The 19,637-nt window shown below is 43.2% G+C and overlaps 1 protein-coding gene across 2 annotated transcripts in view; it reads left to right on the forward strand.

The window, feature by feature from the left end:
• UBE2D2 (ubiquitin conjugating enzyme E2 D2) overlaps window positions 1-6,536 on the forward strand; it is a 48,198-nt gene extending 41,662 nt beyond the window's left edge. Inside the window, exon 7 of one of the 2 annotated variants that reach the window (XM_074960727.1) lies at window positions 1,219-6,535. In XM_074960727.1, the coding sequence (XP_074816828.1) occupies window positions 1,219-1,264 (46 nt within the window). In that variant the 3' untranslated portion in view covers window positions 1,265-6,535. Of the gene's footprint in view, window positions 1-1,218 lie in introns of both variants that reach the window. The other variant, XM_074960728.1, reaches the window with a different exon arrangement.
• Window positions 6,537-19,637: the final 13,101 nt, after the last annotated feature.

A 19,637-nucleotide genomic window follows, 5' to 3' on the forward strand; every position in this document is an offset into this window, starting at 1 on the left:
ATTCAGAAGCAGATACTGGGCAAAGTCAGTGATTCTTGTCTGCCATCAAAGCTGCGTGATTAGTATTCAGCAGTTCGGCAAGAGGTACAACTGTAAAAGTGACAAATCCACTGAGTTTATATATTCCATTCTGTTCATATATTCTGGGAAGGAATATGAAAATATTAGTCTTGTGCTATCAACACATTTGAACTTGGCTTTTGAACAGTTTAAACAATGTTGAAGTTAATATAATGGGTTGTCTAAGTAAAACCTGTTATGTTGCAAAGAACCATTCTTGGGTTAAGTTGACTAAATAGCTTTATTGGAACAAAGATGCAGTTGGAATTCTGTATTATAAGGCGGCCAAGTGTCCTCTAGCTAATAGAATGTACTCTCCAGGGTGAAGTGTTTGCAAAAGAAATATATCTCACTTTTTTTGTGACAGGTGGAGCTGAGATGTCCCAAATATTAGTAGTGCATTGAACATGATGGTATTGCAGTTTTTACTGAAGACTCTATCCAAAATGTCCTATGTGCATAATTCCTGACCCCAGTGGGTGCACTGGGTGCAAAAAGACTGTAGGATTGGGTCTGTAAGGAGCAGGTTGCTCCTTAGAAGTTGAAAGTTGTCATGGCCCAAGTTTCGACCCTCTTTTGCTCTGTCAAATTAGTCAACCATAATAGCTGGAGGCAAAATAAACAAATGCTGTAACACTATTTTGAATCTGGCAATATCTTGCAGCTCAGCATCTATGGGAAACTGTTATTACTTTTTCCTTACAACTGATGATGGTTGGAGAGAAAGCAGAAGCAAAACATTGCAAAGTAGTTATTGCATCATACTGAGCTTTCAGACTATTATGAAGATAAAATTTACAACAATAACATACTGTTGCCCAAAGATAATGGTTAGAAAACATGTAAATTTAAGTCTTCCTGTCAGAACACTAGATCTTTTATGTAATTCTGCCCCAAAGACTTTGTTTTGCTGCTGCTTGCTGAAATAATTATAAACACAGCAAAGATTACTCTCTCTGCCCTGATAAAGGGTTAAGTTGTGTCACTTATTTGCATGAAACTTTATTTTGCTCTTCAAATTACCTGACTGAAAGCTCTGATGTTGCTGAAGAGAACTTAGCTTAAAGGCATGTGTAGAACATTCTACTGGAGTTAAAAATAGCTCTTGCATTTGAGTGGATGATATATGTTAAGCAAATCCTCTTTTTATATATACAGGTACAACAGAATAGCTCGGGAATGGACTCAGAAGTATGCGATGTAATTAAAGAAATTATTGGATAACCTCTACAAATAAAGATAGGGGAACTCTGAAAGAGAGAGTCCTTTTGATTTCCATTTGACTGCTTTCTATGAGCCCACGCCTCATCTTCCCCTGTGCACATGTTTACCTGATACAGCAGTGCTGCGTGTTGTACATACTTGGAACAACAAAATAGAAATACTGTATTTCCCCGTACCAACATTGACTCCTAGCAAAGAAGTGTGTGTGTGAAAAGCCAGTTCTTCAGTCATAACTTAGTTGTGAGCCTAAAAGCATTCCTTAATGATTTAAATTGGGTAATAAAATGAGGGGGGAGGAGTGGTGGGTTTCATCGTTTTTTCTGGAGACAGTTCACTGACTTGTGGGAGGATTTTTTTTAAATGGAATCCTTTTAAACTCATAACAGTTATGGAAAACCAAGGTGAAGAACTCAAAGCTGTTTCTGTATTCATTTTATTCTGAAGGATCTACATCTTAGGTAAAAATTACGACCAACAAGATTAACCTGTACCCACATCCTGTATTTAAGGTCTAAGTTTAAATGGTCAACATTTAAATGGATTGGAGCTATTAGTGCATCAAGTGATGTTGATTTATTTCAACTCTTCTCTCCCCTCCCTCATACTTTTTTGGTTTGTATGTGGTTTCTCAGTTAATACATAGCTAATAGCTCTTATTTTTCTTAAGTTTTTTTTAACTGCTTAGGTCTTTCTGGATGTAAGGGTAAAAATTCATTTGACAGAAAACTCGTGTATATTTAAAGACCCAACTGCTCCCCTGGGGCTTGTACGTTCAAGAATGATTAATCTGTGTAATAAACTGATTACTACAGTCATTACATATAACTTTGTGTGAATAGGCTTTTAATTTTAAAACCAGTTTGTTACAGGCTAAAATTAATGGTGGCTTGTCCTTAAATGTCTGCATTCACAAACAGTTGCATTTCAGAATCATGGAGCAATTCAGTTTGCATCAGAAAAGGCTATTCGCCTGAACAAGACCAACGTAAGGTTAAGCACTTACATGAACTCCAGAGATGTAGTGTGCCAGCAACTTGACTGTTAAACCAAAAAAGCAGTTTACTTAATGAAGATCTGAGCAACATTTTACAAAACCTAATGGTATTATTCCCACTTGCATGGGACTTAACACAATGCATATGTAGGTAAGTGAAACCTTATGTAACTAAAAGTAATGGATGTAAAAGGGTAAAAATGATCACACATCAGCACAAACTTTCATAAAATGTAGCTTTTACATGCTTACTTTGCACTAAACATTTGCAAATGTTCATATGGTTTTAAATTGTACTTGTATGTGTCTTTTTTATTTGAACAAAGTCTTCACTTGAATTTAGTGAAAATGTAGTTTGAAATTTTACTTTGTAAACAAGTGTATTTGCCAGCAACATTCATGTGAAGTAGGTGAGTCTGCAATTTTATCTCCTTTAGTATAATTGTAAACCAAGCCATCAAAATGAAGGAGAGGCTATAGTCTCCAGCCACAGGGGTCTGTCCCATCCATTTTCAAATGCATCTTTACGCACTTGCACAAATGAGGAATAAATGTCCACTGCGTTTGGTCTAAATTTGTTCCAGTTGTCTCATCTCTCAATGTCCTTGGTTATGCACATCTGCATGTAAATGTTAGCAGCCTCTGGAGTTTTCTGTGCAGCAGGCTACAGGAAAAACTTGCATATACAAATGAGTCTTGATAGCAGGCACATGGTAACTGCTATGGTTTACACTTGGAGGTTTTTATAGTTATTGCATGGGGAAAAAGCAAAGTATTCTGATTAAAATGGCTCTGAAACAGAGCAGAGTTTCACTTGCAGAGAGCTATAGAACGTATGGCCATATATTGAACGGGTGATGTGCTAAGAGCATAGATTGCTTCTTGGAAAAAGTACAGTGGTGTACAATTTTATGTGAAGTAACTTGCACTGAAAGGACAAAAGAACTTGGGAAAGGCTCGCATTATTGAAGCATTCTGTAAGAGCATAATTGCATTTGCCTATGTTCATATGATATTACGGCCATAGAAAAATGAGCCATAATGGGGGCCTACAAACTGGGGGCCTTATATTTAATAGTAATTTAAAAAAAAAAAAAAAAAAAAAAAAGCTCCAGTGTGAACTGTGCTGGTACCCTACTGTGGCACTTGAGGGAAAGCACAGGGTACTGTGAAGTCACCAGCACAGCTTCCTATACCATGTTTGATCTTCCTTGCCACCTTCAATGATAAGCATAACTAAACAACTACTTGCCTTTAACCGCATATCTGTTTTGAGTATCTTGTATAAAGTCTCCATAGTCTGCTGTAAGTGCCAGAGAGTGGAATATGTAATCTAAATCAATCCTTTTTGTGGTCATGGATGAAATTACTGATGAAGACCAAAGTGTGTGTGATGGGGGAGCGATTGAGGGGCAAGGGTAGAGGAGGGTTATAAGAAGAGATGGAGAAACAAAGGGAGCCTGTTTCAAAGCTGTGGATGAAGCTCTTGCATGGTCAGTTGTGATAGAAAGAGTGGCAGAAGTCTGTTCTAGGTAAAAGTAGATAAGATCTAAGCTAATGCAAAATCACGGGGGTGTTCAATCTTCTGCAAAATTCGAGCTTACACATGGATATCGTCGCTTGTAGTAAAGTGACTTCTACCCTCTGTAGGCGAAGTGAAGGCTTTTAATCTATTGGGACCTGAGTTCATGCAACCACAGGTGTGACTAGCACCTTGTGTAGATGTGTGCATGCTAGTTGTATTGTAGCTAACTCATTTAAAAATAGCAGTGAGGATGCTATGGCATGGGGCTTCAGCACAGTTACGCATGTACTTGTGGAGGCAAGCAGGCTTGTGCAGCCTGTGCTAAAGCCCATTCCATGATGTACACTTAAATTAGCTTGATGCAAATTGGAGTACAGATAACCAATAATGTCTCTCTACATGGGCTTGCATTCACATCCCTGGCTACAAAGTAGACTTATACTGAAGCATTACATGTTGCAAGAAGCTTTTGTTTCTGGGTTCTTTTGCATCAGTTTGCCCAACCAAGCAGCTAACAGAGAGCTTGTCGTGACTTTACAGTTTCAGTTAACTAGTTCACTTTAACTGATACTACTGTGACTTATAGGGCTGTACCTTCAGAAGCACTCTGCATCTAACAGTTCCCATTTTGCTGGGTGCTAATTATGTTTACTTATATATTAAAAAAAAAAATGGCCATATTGTGGGTGTCTGAGCCTTCTTGAAAACTCTGGCTGTAAAGATATCTGATTGAGCTAATCACTTCAATGTTTTTATGAACACTGGGATATACTGCAGTAAACCAGATGAAAGATAAATGGTTTCAGATGGTGAACTGTCACTAAAACATCATCCAGCTATCTTAATTTCAGCAGCCTCATGAAATCATCTGCCAGTTCTCTACCTGTAGCTTTAACAACGTGTTATATTCTATAATTGTAGCTCCTGAAAATTCAGTCAAATTGGTGCTTTATTCTGTCACTTCTGGATAAACCTAAATCACACAGTTCTGGATGTTGAATTGTGAAAACTTGCTTTACAGAAGAACTCCACTCGGTCTGTTGTATTAAATGGTTATAATGATTTAGTCTGAATTTCAATGTGGAATACTTGTCTTGGAATGAGTCTAGATGTTTTTTCATTAGGGTTTTTGGGGGTGGGATAGCTTAAAACAATCCTGATTCTTAAACCTCTTCACACTGGGATTTGCTTTTAAAGGATTATATTTAATACCTTTAAAAATCTGGGCTTTGGTTATCTAGGCACTGCTACATTTAGCATTGCAACACTTAACTGATTTAGGAGTCTACAATAATTTTAAAAAGGGGCTTAGGCACTTCAGTGGGATATAGATATTTTGAAAATGAGATGTAGGCTTCTAAATTAGGTGTAGCTGTGCTCTGTGTTGCAATGCCTAAATAAACTTACAAATTTTAGCCTAAATCTATTCAAATCTTCCTAGTTACATGCAAATCCCATCCTCTCAAGTAACAGGATGAAATTGTCTCTAGGGTAGGCTCTAAACTTTTAACACAGGTAATGTATCTGGTATATCCTCCAATTTGTTCCTAAATTGTGGGACACTGCTGCGCTTCTTACCAAACAGTAATTAAAGGATGATCTGCTCTGGCACTTACAACTGAGACTATTCAGTAATTGGGCTGATACTCTAAAGCTGCATGTTTGAGTGTGTGTTTAGAGACTTTCTACTAAAATATTGTCTGCACTAGTCAAGTAATGTACCATAAAATGTCCTTGTCAGTGTCCATCTAGGTTCTTTCCGTGTATCCACCACTGTATTAGAGTAGGTGTTAAGCAAATGGTGGTCTCGCCCTTGCTACTGCAGGCCAAGCAGTAGTGGTTTCCATACAGGCTGCAGCAGCCAGTCAGACATATGTCCTGCCCTACTTGCCTTCTCTTCATGATCCCAGTCCATGTTCCTGCTGTTTAGAGCAGTGAAGCAGCTCCAGTGATGCCCTGCTGACCTGGCGTTTTGATGACGTGGAGAACAGATCATATGCCTCTTTGTCCCATTGCACTTCACCCACATGCACTTGTGGGAGCAGCACTAGCTGCCTGCTCTGGCACCTGGGCATGTGAGAGGTGCAGTGGAAAAGTCAGTGCATCTTTGCTCAGAGCAGTTAGGAATCTGTCAAAATATCGCTTTGCTGTAGAGAGTTTGAAGGGCATTACACAAGCTTCGCTGCTGCTGACAGTGAATGTAATTACACTGCAGCTTAGCAGAAGCCTGTGGGTGACATCTTATTCTAGCAGAGGATGGCAACTTATCTTCAGTAACATCCTAGTTCCATAACTTTTTAAACAATGAATAACAAGCCTCTCTTCTGCCCCCAACCCCCTCCCCACCCCCTGCTAGGGTTAGCTACTCCGAAGCTCTTAAATTCCCTCGCCTATAGATCCCTACCTCCTACATTGCCCCTGTCTTTAATACTTTTAACCAAAATTGATTCTTCTCCCCCTCCATCCCTTCTGTGAGTCCTGAGCACTTTTCGCTGTTGGGGTTGTAGATGGAAGTTGTTCCAGGTGACCACTTCTGTCAAAGCTACAAGAAGGAGCAAGACTTTTTTTTTTTTTTTTTTTTTTTGGAAGGATCTAAAGTTATTCTTGTGGGAATTTTAAAAAGAACCTGCCATTTTAGTACAATCTTGAGCATTCTGGAGGTGCAAAGGCCAAACCGGGCATGAATAACAGCAGCCACAGACAGAGTACAGGGGAAATCCCTATTGTCACTGCCCCTCTGAATCAGGGAGTATGTTCATAAATCTGCATGTGTGATTGTAATGTCTTGCAATGCCTCTCCATTAAATAATTACATTAAATTTACTGTGGCTTGACTGCTTCTTTTGCTTAACTTTGGTGTTTTCCTTTTTTAAACTGGTCTCTCATTCCTTCTGTCTGACTAGATTCTTCTACTTAATCCATTCACTTCTCTACATTCACTTATATCCAATCACAAGCCCCTTCCTTCCTTTCATCCATCATTGGTGGTGTTGCTATATCCAGCAGTCCTGATCTTGTTCCACTTGCTCCCCCAATCTAGGATGTCTTTCAAAGATGAACAGTGCTTCCAGGGCTGAATGCAGTAGCACTAGCTAGCTGCCTGTAAATCCAGTTTCTGCCTGCTCCCTGTGCTGTGGGGAGTTACTATAGGCATTCCCTCCAGCTCTGTGCTCTCCTTCCACCCAGGAAGGAAAGGGGGTGGAGCAGAGAGCAACATCACCCCCGAGTACCACCCCTTTCCAGTGAGCAGCAGGGAGGCCAGAGCTGATAGCTGCCTTCTCCTTTCAGCATAAGGCAATGTTTACAGGCCTGCTCGCTGCAGTAAACCCATGCCTAGGAGCACAGAGCTATCTGTGGCATCGCTGGTGCCCACGGCAGACCTCATGATGCCCCCAACCACAGTTTGAGTTCTTGCCCGACGGTTCCCATTCTTCCGCAAAGAAAAGTTTGTCATGTATTGGCCTCAGTCTGAGATTTGGCATGAGTGTAATACATAATTCAGTAGCCTGATAGTTTAGCATCTCTCCCTTGCCTAAGTTAGACTTTGTCCTTTTGACTGTCCATGCCCGCCCCAGGGGAGATCTGTTTCTTTTGGGGCCAGTGGGCATTCTTAATGGGTCAAGTTTGCTTTATAGAACTCATTTACATGGCGCACACATCTCTCCACCCCTTGAATACTGGTGTCCCAAATCCCTTAATCTGTGTTGGGGGGGGGGGGGGGGGAGGAAGTTGTCATTTTAATCTTCTGGAAATTGGAGCCATGAGTGAATCACAAATTCCTGAGGATGTTTTCCAGTGCTACTTAGTCCCCATGAAATCTGCAGGGTCTCTCCAAATGGAATCTTTGGATGCAGACTTTGTGCCACTACCTGAAGTATCAAGCTGGGAGAGGTGATCTTTTTGTATCTACATAGAAGGATCCCTACTTTCATACCCCTGTTTTGCAATCTCCAACTAAAAGTCTTTAGTTCTCCCTGGGCCACTTGAATTTCCTGTATCATTTTTGTTCCCATTTGGCCTTGTCAGCTGCAAGAACATTCAGAGGGCTGGCAATGGTCACAGTTGCTCTTGGGGAAAAGAGGGTCTCTGCATTTCCCATTGGGTAGCTGGGCCATTAAGAGCCACATCTAGGCAACTCTCTCCACATGTCTGAGCCATCAGCTGAAAGGCTTTCCCCCTTTGTATTGAAGGTGAAGTCTGGAGAAACAGTTTAACCTAAAAGATAGACCAAGACTAGTTGTCCATCCCCTCTTTGGTGAGGGGGTATAATGGTTTCCCTTTTAGACCTGCTTCTTGGGGTCCATTTCATGAATGGATTTAAGTGTTGTGTGGAGCCATCTTTGAGGCATTGAGGGAAAACTAGTCCTTAGGATTCAGACCAGAAAGGAACTTGGATCTCATTCATGCGGTGCTGAACCCCACATGACCTTCAGTAAGCTCTCACCATGATTTGAACTACTCCAGGTGCTGGTCTGTCAGGGTCGAGGCATGTCACACTGTGTAGGGTTGTCACTCAAACCTGCAGCTGCATGCTGTCATACTGGTGGTGCCTGTCCTAAAGGACCACTGCTTAAAAGTTGGGCATTGTGGGGAGATTGGCCAACATGATAGTTGTCTATCTGTTGACATTGGGGCATGAGGCAGGAACTTCATTAAGTAAACAGGTCTGTTTAGGTTAGCTGAGGCCAAACTCAAATACCTTCAGACTCTCTGGGTCCTGGAAAGCTCAGTCTCCAGGAGTAGTGAATTTTTCTTTTCCTTTTTTTTTTTTTTTTTTTGAGAGCAGTGGGCAGAGGACTCCAGCCCCGTTAGGCGATCAATGGGCATCTCCTGTGACTTCTCTATTTTTGCATCGGAGAGCAATACAAAGGTTCGCCAATGAACTTACTCAGGATACATTCTCCATACCCTGGCATTAGCATACACCTTTCTTCCCCTTTCTCTGATTTGACAAGACATTGTATGGTTAATTTCTCCTCTTAACTGCATATTTGGTCTCTGGGTCCTGCCCAGATGGTTACAGGCACTCCTGCCCCTGAAATCAGCTGAAAGCTGACTCACAAGACTAATTCAAGATTGTTAGCAGCCTGATCATTGTTAGGGGATTGGGTGTGGTGCTGTGGGCTCTCTCAGCTGTACAGCATTCAGCTGGGCTGATGAGGGGAAACAGGAAAAAAGTGAGCTAGGGTCAGGGAAGTGGTATAGAGGCCCTTGTTTGACAGGTTGCCTAACCAGGAGAAATTGCAATACTATGGTCTGTTCTGTTTTAAACACAGAAAGCAAATTAGCATGTAAGAAGGGTCCAATGTGCCTCAGATTCTTTAGGGTACAGTAATTTTGAGAAAATAGTCTGAAGCAATTCTCTTCATAGCTGTGGAGAGTATTAATGCTCGTTCCCTTGGGCAAGATAGAAAGGAGTATGAGGTGCTTGTTATAAATAAAACTGGGATCTCTCTAACCAGACAGGTTGGTTTTGTTTGAAAATTCCACAGTAGCTCTCTGGTCTAGGGTGTTGGATTTCCATTAATGTGGCGCTTATCATATTGTATCAAAGCGCTCCTATAGCTTGGGGATTCCCCCATTTGAATCATTGCCTAAACACCCTGTCTACACTACAGCTTTTAAGTGTTTGAGCTGCTAGTGCTGTGGTCCGCTTTAAATGTGGCAACATGCAATGTGGATAATACTCTGAGGCCTCAACCTTGCAAAGAGTTCTGCACCTGCTTTATTTTATGCATTTGAATCGTTCCATTGAGGTCAACAGGACTATGGAGGTGAGTAAAGCATGTACATAACTTTGTAGGGGCCTGGGTAATCATGGCAGTTTTGTCCTCCTGGGCAGCTTGTTTATCTTACAGGTTGTCTCACTGATTTGCAGTGTAGATAGGCCTGTGTAACCATATTGACTGGTCCCCCGTCCACCCAGCTGCCTATGAAGAAGGGCATCCAGAATGCGTGACCTGATATGCTACTGGTGCTACTTTGTGTACACTCAAGAGTGTGCAGGCACTCTTCATCCTACAGGGCCTCGGCCAAAGAGCTTAGATTTTCCCGGGATGCGTGCACAAAGTTGAACAGAGCATCTGGTGTAGATGCATAAGCACAGGTGACACTATTGTGTGGTTTTTACAACCTAAACCTGTGGCATGATCAGAGCTCAACTGTACACAGGCAGGTGAGAGTCAATCTGGTTACGAGGATAAGGTGGTGCTTACAGCATAGATGGTGGTCCTACTTCTCGAGTAAGTTCTGGTAGCTGTTGACTATAAATGTAGTATCAGTTACTAGCATTGTTGATTTATAAACATGTGACTCCTTTTGAGTTCGGTTGCCAAATCAAGCCTGGGTGCCTTTCTGGAAGATACGCTTTAGCCAGAGGGGTCCTGATCCATCACTAAGGCTGTTAGGACTACAGCTATACTGATAATAGGATCTGTAGGTAATAGTGAAATTTTAATAGCTGGTGACATACAGACAGTCAGACTACATGATCTGATCCCTTCTGGCCTTAAATTCTGACTCTTTGGAACCTTCACCTATGTTAATCTTGTGATATTCAAATACCTCATTTCATATAATAGGTGTTCAATTGGCTTTTATAAAACACCCATAATAGAACTCTGTCTCTGTGGATGGTAAGCATGTAAGGAACAACCCACCGGCCCCAAGCACAAACACTCCAAATCCTCTAGAGAAGAGAGGGGCTTTGCAGTGTGTCTGAAAGGCTGACAAATATGAGCTTTGATGAGCAAGCAGTGAGTGAAGTCAAGAGTCCTTGCACTGAACGCCTTGCAGAGCAGCTCCATCCGATGCCTACCAAGGGAGATGCATCTCCAGCACCTGTGCTAATGGCAATTGACCCATTATGTCAAGAAAGGATTCCATGGGTAAGTTGGGTAATGTGGAATTCCCTGGTTGGACCTGATCCAGTGCTTAATGAGAATCTTTCCTTTGATTTCAGTGGGCTCTGGTTCTGGACCCTAATTGGCTGTTCCCAACCCATGTCTGACAAGGCTCTTTGTGATGAGAAGTTCTCTGCTTTAGGGGTGTCTTAATTTTTTTAAGTCAAGATCTGCTTTCAGATTTCCGTGCATTTGGACCAACTCTTCCTTTTTGCTGCAGTATCTTTTTCTTTTAAATTGGCTTTGTTGTTCCTTATCAGTAGTAACATACTTTATTAGATGTCATTCAGCTAGCTTACAAGTTATACTTAAGGCCCCATGTTCTCTTTGGCAAAATAAGCCCAGCTTCTGCTGCAGAGCCCCAGGCTCCCATTGCACTTGGGGGCAGTAGATTAAAAATTTTGTGGCAGATTTAGGAAAACAAACTCAAGGTAATAGTTGACTCCAGCATGAAACTGGACAGTGCCATTGGTACATAAAATTTGTAAGTGTAGCAGAATTTTATAATGACAATGTACAACTGTATTGTGGAAGTTTGGGAATGAGAGAAGCTGCGTGGAGGACAGTAAAGTTGTATGTGGAGTTTTAAGGCAGAAGGGACCACCAGATCATCTAGTCTGACCTCCTGTAGATCAAAAGCCACCAAACACTAACTAGCCACCCCTCACACCAAGCTCCCAAACCAGAATTAGACTAAAGTATTTCAGCCCTCCAGAGACTAAACTATGTATCTTAAACAGAGAACAGGGAGGACAAAAGGTGCAGCAGAGCCTGAGGCCCCTGCAATGGCAGAAGGCACTTGAGAAGGTGGTCTGGTTTTTTGGTACCAGGAATCAATTGAAACTTTTGATTCTCAGGAGGGGATGCATCTCTTTGTTCACTCTCCCTCTAGTCCAGGGCAGAGGTGACTTTAAGATTCCTTGTTTCAGACAAGAGTGTAGAAGTCCTCATCCCCACTCCAGCAACCAGTTTCCCACCCCAGTATCTGTCACAGTATCCAGCAGCAATGAGTAAGGATGGTCCCTGGCCGGTGGTACTAAAATGAATGGCTGTGCAATAGATAACAATGGTGAGCTATTTAAATAGAGCCATAAGGCCCTTCTGAGTGTGGAAGTAGTGGGATAGGGTTGAATGCCATTGGTGTGCTGAGAGAGAGACAGCGGAAGGAGTCTATTTATGCACAGCCTGCAATAATGTCATTAGGTGGTTCACTAATTGTATAAATTTGAATGGATTTTGTGACATATACAATATACTTGCACTCTGGAAAAGTAGTTCCTAATAACATGCTGAAAAATCATTGGAGAAAAATTAGATTTTTCTCTGCTAATTTGGAGATATTGGTGCTTTTCTGTTTTATAATCTTCTTGCTTTTGTTAAGATATCTTGTATTTGGACCCCCTTCCATCCCACCACCCTGTATCCACAGAATCCCAGCTACCCTTTTCAGCAGTAATCCAGCAACTAATCGTAGTTCACTGTCTCTTATGAGTTCAGGCTCATTTTTCAAAGCTGCCAAAGGGGTTTGGATGCCTGGAAATTGGATATCTACAGCCCTTGAGTTGCTTTCTAAATCTCAGCCTGAATTTGGAACAGTGAACAGCTCCCAGGTTTTGGCTTTAACTCTAGCAAAGGAGTTTGAAATGGCTCAAGGACTATACTGTTGCAGCTTGGCATTTTGTGATCATTTTAAAGCTCTGTTTTCCTCTTCCAGCTGCTCACTATTCCAGCCCTGTCACCTGCCGCTTCAGCCCCATCCTCACTGGGTGCTGCCTGAGATGTTACAAGTGAGAATATTTGTTTTTTCCAGCCATGCCCTGTCACTGGCTCCATGCTCCTGCCAATGGAAATTCCAAATGCCATTTATGGGAAATTAATCTATCCGGTTAACACACTTGCTTAAAAACTGAAAGATTTAGTCTTTGTTCCTTCAGTGTTACTTTGTGTCTCCAGTTTTGTAAGAGGAGAAAATTAGTGAATGCTAATGATCAAATGAGAAGTGCTCTCATGGAAACCAGAAGCAGCTAAATGGTTAATTGTTTAAATCATTAATACAGAGGGAAGTATTTTATTTTTTTTTCTTAAAAATCTGTGGCCTCATTCCTCTCCCTCCCTCATTAAATATAATGCCCCTGACTCAAGAAACCCTATTCAGGGTAGCATTTAAGCACATGCGAAAGTGTTATCCTGAATTGTGGGGAATAAGTGTAGGAATATTATATGTTTGAGTCCAAGGTGCTACCTTTAAACTCCTGTGAGTTGGTGTATGACGTGACATCATTCAAAAGGCCTGGCCAGCCAAATCAGAATGTAGCTTTAGACAATCAGCAGCATAGAATCATAGAATATCAGGGTTGGAAGGGACCCCAGAAGGTCATCTAGTCCAACCCCCTGCTCGAAGCAGGACCAATTCCCAGTTAAATCATCCCAGCCAGGGCTTTGTCAAGCCTGACCTTAAAAACCTCTAAGGAAGGAGATTCTACCACCTCCCTAGGTAACGCATTCCAGTGTTTCACCACCCTCTTAGTGAAAGTTTTTCCTAATATCCAATCTAAACCTCCCCCATTGCAACTTGAGACCATTACTCCTCGTTCTGTCATCTGCTACCATTGAGAACAGTCTAGAGCCATCCTCTTTGGAACCCCCTTTCAGGTAGTTGAAAGCAGCTATCAAATCCCCCCTCATTCTTATCTTCTGCAGACTAAACAATCCCAGCTCCCTCAGCCTCTCCTCATAAGTCATGTGCTCTAGACCCCTAATCATTTTTGTTGCCCTTCGCTGGACTCTCTCCAATTTATCCACATCCTTCTTGTAGTGTGGGGCCCAAAACTGGACACAGTACTCCAGATGAGGCCTCACCAGTGTCGAATAGAGGGGAACGATCACGTCCCTCGATCTGCTCGCTATGCCCCTACTTATACATCCCAAAATGCCATTGGCCTTCTTGGCAACAAGGGCACACTGCTGACTCATATCCAGCTTCTCGTCCACTGTCACCCCTAGGTCCTTTTCCGCAGAACTGCTGCCTAGCCATTCGGTCCCTAGTCTGTAGCAGTGCATTGGATTCTTCCATCCTAAGTGCAGGACCCTGCACTTATCCTTATTGAACCTCATCAGATTTCTTTTGGCCCAATCCTCCAATTTGTCTAGGTCCTTCTGTATCCTATCCCTCCCCTCCAGCGTATCTACCACTCCTCCCAGTTTAGTATCATCCGCAAATTTGCTGAGAGTGCAATCCACACCATCCTCCAGATCATTTATGAAGATATTGAACAAAACTGGCCCCAGGACTGACCCCTGGGGCACTCCACTTGACACCGGCTGCCAACTAGACATGGAGCCATTGATCACTACCCGTTGAGCCCGACAATCTAGCCAGCTTTCTACCCACCTTATAGTGCATTCATCCAGCCCATACTTCCTTAACTTGCTGACAAGAATACTGTGGGAGACCGTGTCAAAAGCTTTGCTAAAGTCAAGAAACAATACATCCACTGCTTTCCCTTCATCCACAGAACCAGTAATCTCATCATAAAAGGCGATTAGATTAGTCAGGCATGACCTTCCCTTGGTGAATCCATGCTGACTGTTCCTGATCACTTTCCTCTCATGTAAGTGCTTCAGGATTGATTCTTTGAGGACCTGCTCCATGATTTTTCCAGGGACTGAGGTGAGGCTGACTGGCCTGTAGTTCCCAGGATCCTCCTTCTTCCCTTTTTTAAAGATTGGCACTACATTAGCCTTTTTCCAGTCATCCGGGACTTCCCCCGTTCGCCACGAGTTTTCAAAGATAATGGCCAAGGGCTCTGCAATCACAGCTGCCAATTCCTTCAGCACTCTCGGATGCAACTCGTCCGGCCCCATGGACTTGTGCACGTCCAGCTTTTCTAAATAGTCCCTAACCACCTCTATCTCCACAGAGGGCTGGCCATCTCTTCCCCATTTTGTGATGCCCAGCGCAGCAGTCTGGGAGCTGACCTTGTTAGTGAAAACAGAGGCAAAAAAAGCATTGAGTACATTAGCTTTTTCCACATCCTCTGTCACTAGGTTGCCTCCCTCATTCAGTAAGGGGCCCACACTTTCCTTGGCTTTCTTCTTGTTGCCAACATACCTGAAGAAACCCTTCTTGCTAGCTGCAGCTCCAAGTGCGATTTGGCCCTCCTGATATCTTTCCTACATGCCTGAGCAATATTTTTATACTCTTCCCTGGTCATATGTCCAACCTTCCACTTCTTGTAAGCTTCTTTTTTATGTTTAAGATCCGCTAGGATTTCACTATTAAGCCAAGCTGGTCGCCTGCCATGTTTACTATTCTTTCAACTCATCGGGATGGTTTGTCCCTGTAACCTCAACAGGGATTCCTGCCATACTCTGATTAGATTTGAGTTCACAGTGCTGGGAGGTGGAAGTTTACATCTCTCAGAACTATTGTTTCAAGCTGTCTATAGCTGCAGGCAGATAGCATTATAGTGGCTTATATTCAAGTTACACTTGGAAGTTTTCCTCCTCTGTGTGCTTATCCATATTCCACTACTGTCTAAGTTCAGAGTCTTTTGGCCGGCGCTGTCCATTGGGCCTATGCCTGCACCCCAACTGTTCTTGTGCCTCTTGCCAAGGCCATAAAGGGTGGGGCAACCCCAACTGCCCCTCAGTTCCTTCTTGCCACCATGGCTGTGAGTTGGAACTTGCAGTGTCTGAGTCTGTTGGCTCACTGTGTTTTACTCATTGTTCTGGAGATACTTGTAAATAGATACTTAGCTGTGAGACTGTCCTTAGTGTTAGATTTTCTGATAGCCTTTCTTTTCTTCCTTTTAAAAGGAAACTTGTTTGTTTTTGCCTGTGAGTTTGCCCCAGTACTGAGACCAGGCACTACGACTGAGCTCAAATCTGCAGGTTTTAAAAATTGCCTTTCATGCAAGGCAGTAATGCCTCCCAACAATGGGCATGCCAGATGGTTACTGTAGATAGCTGTGCCATGTGTAAATCCTTTTCCTAAGAGAATGCAGAGAGCTAAGGAATCTCACTTACAGATAAAAGAAAAGGGAGTACTTGTGGCACCTTAGACTAACACAAAAGCTTATACTCAAAGAAATTTGTTAGTCTCTAAGGTGCCACAAGTACTCCTTTTCTTTTTGCTGATACAGACTAACATGGCTGCTACTCTGAAACCTGTCACTTACAGATGTTCCTACTGGAGAGTTCGATGCATCTCTCTTCAGACCCAGAGATGCCTAAGGCAGAAACTCCTGAGCATGTATCAGAAAGTGCTCCTCCTGGCTCCTCAGCTCTTGGGGTTGATTGCTGCTCCTGAAGACCCGTCCTTCTCTAGGAAACTTCAGGGGACAGGGAGAAAAGAGCCCTGAGCCCACAAAGGGATGAGAGCCAGGTCTCCTTTACCAGATTCTTGCTCCAGGAGCCACAAATCCTATAAAATCTCAGCTGAAAAGGGTAGCACAAGGCCCCAAGAGGATCCCTCTGGTTCCCATTCAGGCACCAGTCACTGTGCCACTAAACTGGTGTCCTAGGTGCTACAAAACTTGCCTGGCACCCACCTCTCAGCACCGAGGCCCCCGGTACTGACAATCCTGGTACCAGTGTCATCTAACTGCCTGACTACAGCATCATCTTACACTGCCAAAACCCTATACGCCATCTAAAGATCTTTGTCTTCGTTATCAGACTCCCCACTGTTGGCAATAGTAAAGGTACCTTCTCTGGTACCAGCCTGCACTGATCCTACATCAGTACAGACCACATCAGTGATACCAATCCAAGCACACTCTGAGGCACCCAGCACTCCAGCTGAATTGGCTCCCCCTCTCCAAGAGGAGTAGTCATTCCCATCCTGAGGCTATGGTGACAGTAGGGAGGTATCACTGATTCATTCCCTGGGTCCAGGATACTCTGAGCCAGTGTACAGAGTGGAGTTGAGGGCTAATCTCTATTACCTCAGATACAGGAGCCTGAACAAGGCGGCTGCTCTCTATGATCCTCCCCCTTTATGCCTACAACCTCTTTGGCCTTACAGGGCTGCCTCAGGCTAGAAGGCCAGTGTCTGCACCCCAATCTACAGCTAGATCCCCTGCTCCACAACCTCACAAGGCGGCTTTACAACCATTCCAATCTGCTGCACTGCCTATTGAACAGACTGGTCAAGGCTCGGAGGAGGAATTGCAGACAGTACTAAGTGCCTTCCCATCGCTTTGAGCAATTCTGTATGCACCCTTCACTGAAAATCGTTGGTTGTCACTCTGGCTAACAAGAGACAGAGACAGTGAGTAGAAAGCAACACCTCAAGACAAGGAGTCCAAGAAATTAGATTGTCTAGAAAAATTATTCTACATCGAGTCTCCAAAGAAGAATGGCCAACGACCTGTTGAAGTGCAAATATCAGGACTCCATAGGTAAGTTTGCAGATGGGCTTCCTCAAAAAAGCAGAAATTAATTTAAACCCATAATCTCTGAAGGGGGCAAGTACATTCCTCCAGGACAGTCCTTTATTTTGTGGCCATAGCTTTCAGATTTATGGCTGCCTCAATTGCCATGGGGGGACTCTCTTGGCTTCAGTCACCAGGGATCCATAAGGAAGTACAAGGTACAAGACTCTCTTGGCTGTTCCATTTGAGGGCTGTGAACTTTCTCAATGAGAAAACAGATGAAGCTTTATGCTCTGAGGGACTGTAGGTGACACTGAGGTCCTTGGGAGTCTATACTCCTGCATCAAAGCAGAAGTACTGTAAGCCTCAACCCCAGCAGAGGCCATCATTCTCTACACAATATAGGCACCAAGAGCTATTTCTACAAAGTGCCAAAAATTTCCAGAGGAAGAAGTCATCCACCACATCCCCTCATCACCAGCAAGGTAGCAGATGTACACTGCTCCCAGCCAGGAGTCACAACTTTTTTGGGGAAACATTTTAATTCTGTACATAAAGATTTTTGATCCAATTCATCCCTGGACTGTGACTTTCATTCTGGCTCTGGCAGCATAAAGGGACCATAAAGCCAGGGGATCTGGTCCCTGGGGAATTCCCTGCACGAGCAGGGGCTTCTCTGGCTGGTACAGGAAGGATGAATCACTATGTGAAGATAAAACGAGTCCTTGTGGCACCTTAGAGACTAACAAATTTATTTGGGCATAAGCTTTTGTGGAGCATAAGCATAAAACCCACTTCATCAGATGCATGGAGTGAAAAGTACAGTAAGCGGGGTGGGTGGGTGTACACAGCACATGAAAAGATGGGAGTTGCCTTACCAAGTGGGAGGTCAGTACTAATGAGGCCAATTCAATTAAGGTGGAAGTGGCCTATTCTCAACAGTTGACAAGAAGGTGTGAGTATCAGCAGAGTGAAAACTACTTTTTGTAGTGACCCATCCACTCCCAGTCTTTATTCAGGCCTAATTTGATATACAGTTTGCAAATTAATTCCAGTTCTGCAGTTTCTTCAAGTCAGCGACACTGCTATGGGTACCCGCATGGCCCCACAGTATGCCAACATTTTTATGGCTAACTTAGAACAACGCTTCCTCAGCGCTCGTCCCCTAGCACCCCTCCTCTACTTGTGCCACATTGAGGACATCTTCCTCATCTGGACCCATGGGAAGGAGGCCTTTGAGGAATTCCACCAGGATTTCAACAATTTTCACCCTACCATCAACCTCAGCCTGGACCAGTCCATACAAGAGATTCACTTCCTGGACCATACAGTGAAAATAAGCAATGGTCACATAAACACCACCCTATGCTGGAAACCTACTGACTGCTATACTTACCTACATGCCTCCAGCTTTCATCCAGACCACATCAAACGATCCATTGTCTACAGCCAACCGCATTTGCTCCAATCCCTCAGACAAAGACAAACACCTACAGGATCTCTATTAAGCGTTCTTAAAACTACAATACCCACCTGGTGAAGTGAAGAGCCAGAAGGGTATCCAGAAGTCACCTACTACAGGACAGGCCCAACAAAGAAAGTAACAGAACGCCACTAGCCCTCACCTGCAGCCCCCAACTAAGACCTTGGGACACAAGCCAGTCCTTGCTTACAGACAGCCTCCCAACCTGAAGCAAATACTCACCAGCAACTACACACCACACAACAAAAACACTAACCCAGAACCAATCCCTACAACAAACCCCATTGCCAACTCTGTCCGCATATCTATTCAAGGGACACCATCATAGGACCTAACCACATCAGCCACTCCAGGGGCTTGTTCACCTGCACATGTACCAATGTGATATATGCCATCATGTGCCAGCAATGCCCCTCTGCCATGTACATTGGCCAAACTGGACAGTCTCTACGCAAAAGAATAAATGGACACAAATCAGACATCAAGAATTGTAACATTCAAAAACCAGTAGGAGAGTACTTCAATCTCTCTGGACACTCAATAACCGACTTAAAAGTGGCAATTCTTCAACCAAAAAAACCTTCAAAAACAGACTCCAATGAGAAACTGCAGAACTGGAATTAATTTGCAAACTGGACACCATCAAATTAGGCCTGAATAAAGGCTGGGAGTGGATGGGTCACTACAAAAAGTAGTTTTCCCTCTGCTGATACTCACACCTTCTTGTCAACTGTTGAGAATAGGCCACTTCCACCTTAATTGAATTGGCCCCATTAGCACTGACCCCCTACTTGGTAAGGCAACTCCCATCTTTGTGTGTATGGGTGGATACTACTTACTGTATTTTTCATTCCATGCATCTGATGGGTTTTAGCCCATGAAAGCTTATGCCCAAATAAATTTGTTAGCCTCTAAGGTGCTCCAAGGACTCCTCCTTTTTGCTAATACAGACTAAAATGGCTACCACTCTGAAATATGTAAAGATAAGTGTCCTGGGGTTAAGAGCCACAAACCAGTCATGTGGATAGAAGACAAACTGCTGAGGTCAAAGTTACCATCCCAGTGCTCTTCT

The sequence above is a fragment of the Natator depressus genome, chromosome 8 (genome assembly GCF_965152275.1).
Source record: "Natator depressus isolate rNatDep1 chromosome 8, rNatDep2.hap1, whole genome shotgun sequence".
Taxonomy (NCBI): Eukaryota; Metazoa; Chordata; order Testudines; family Cheloniidae; genus Natator; species Natator depressus.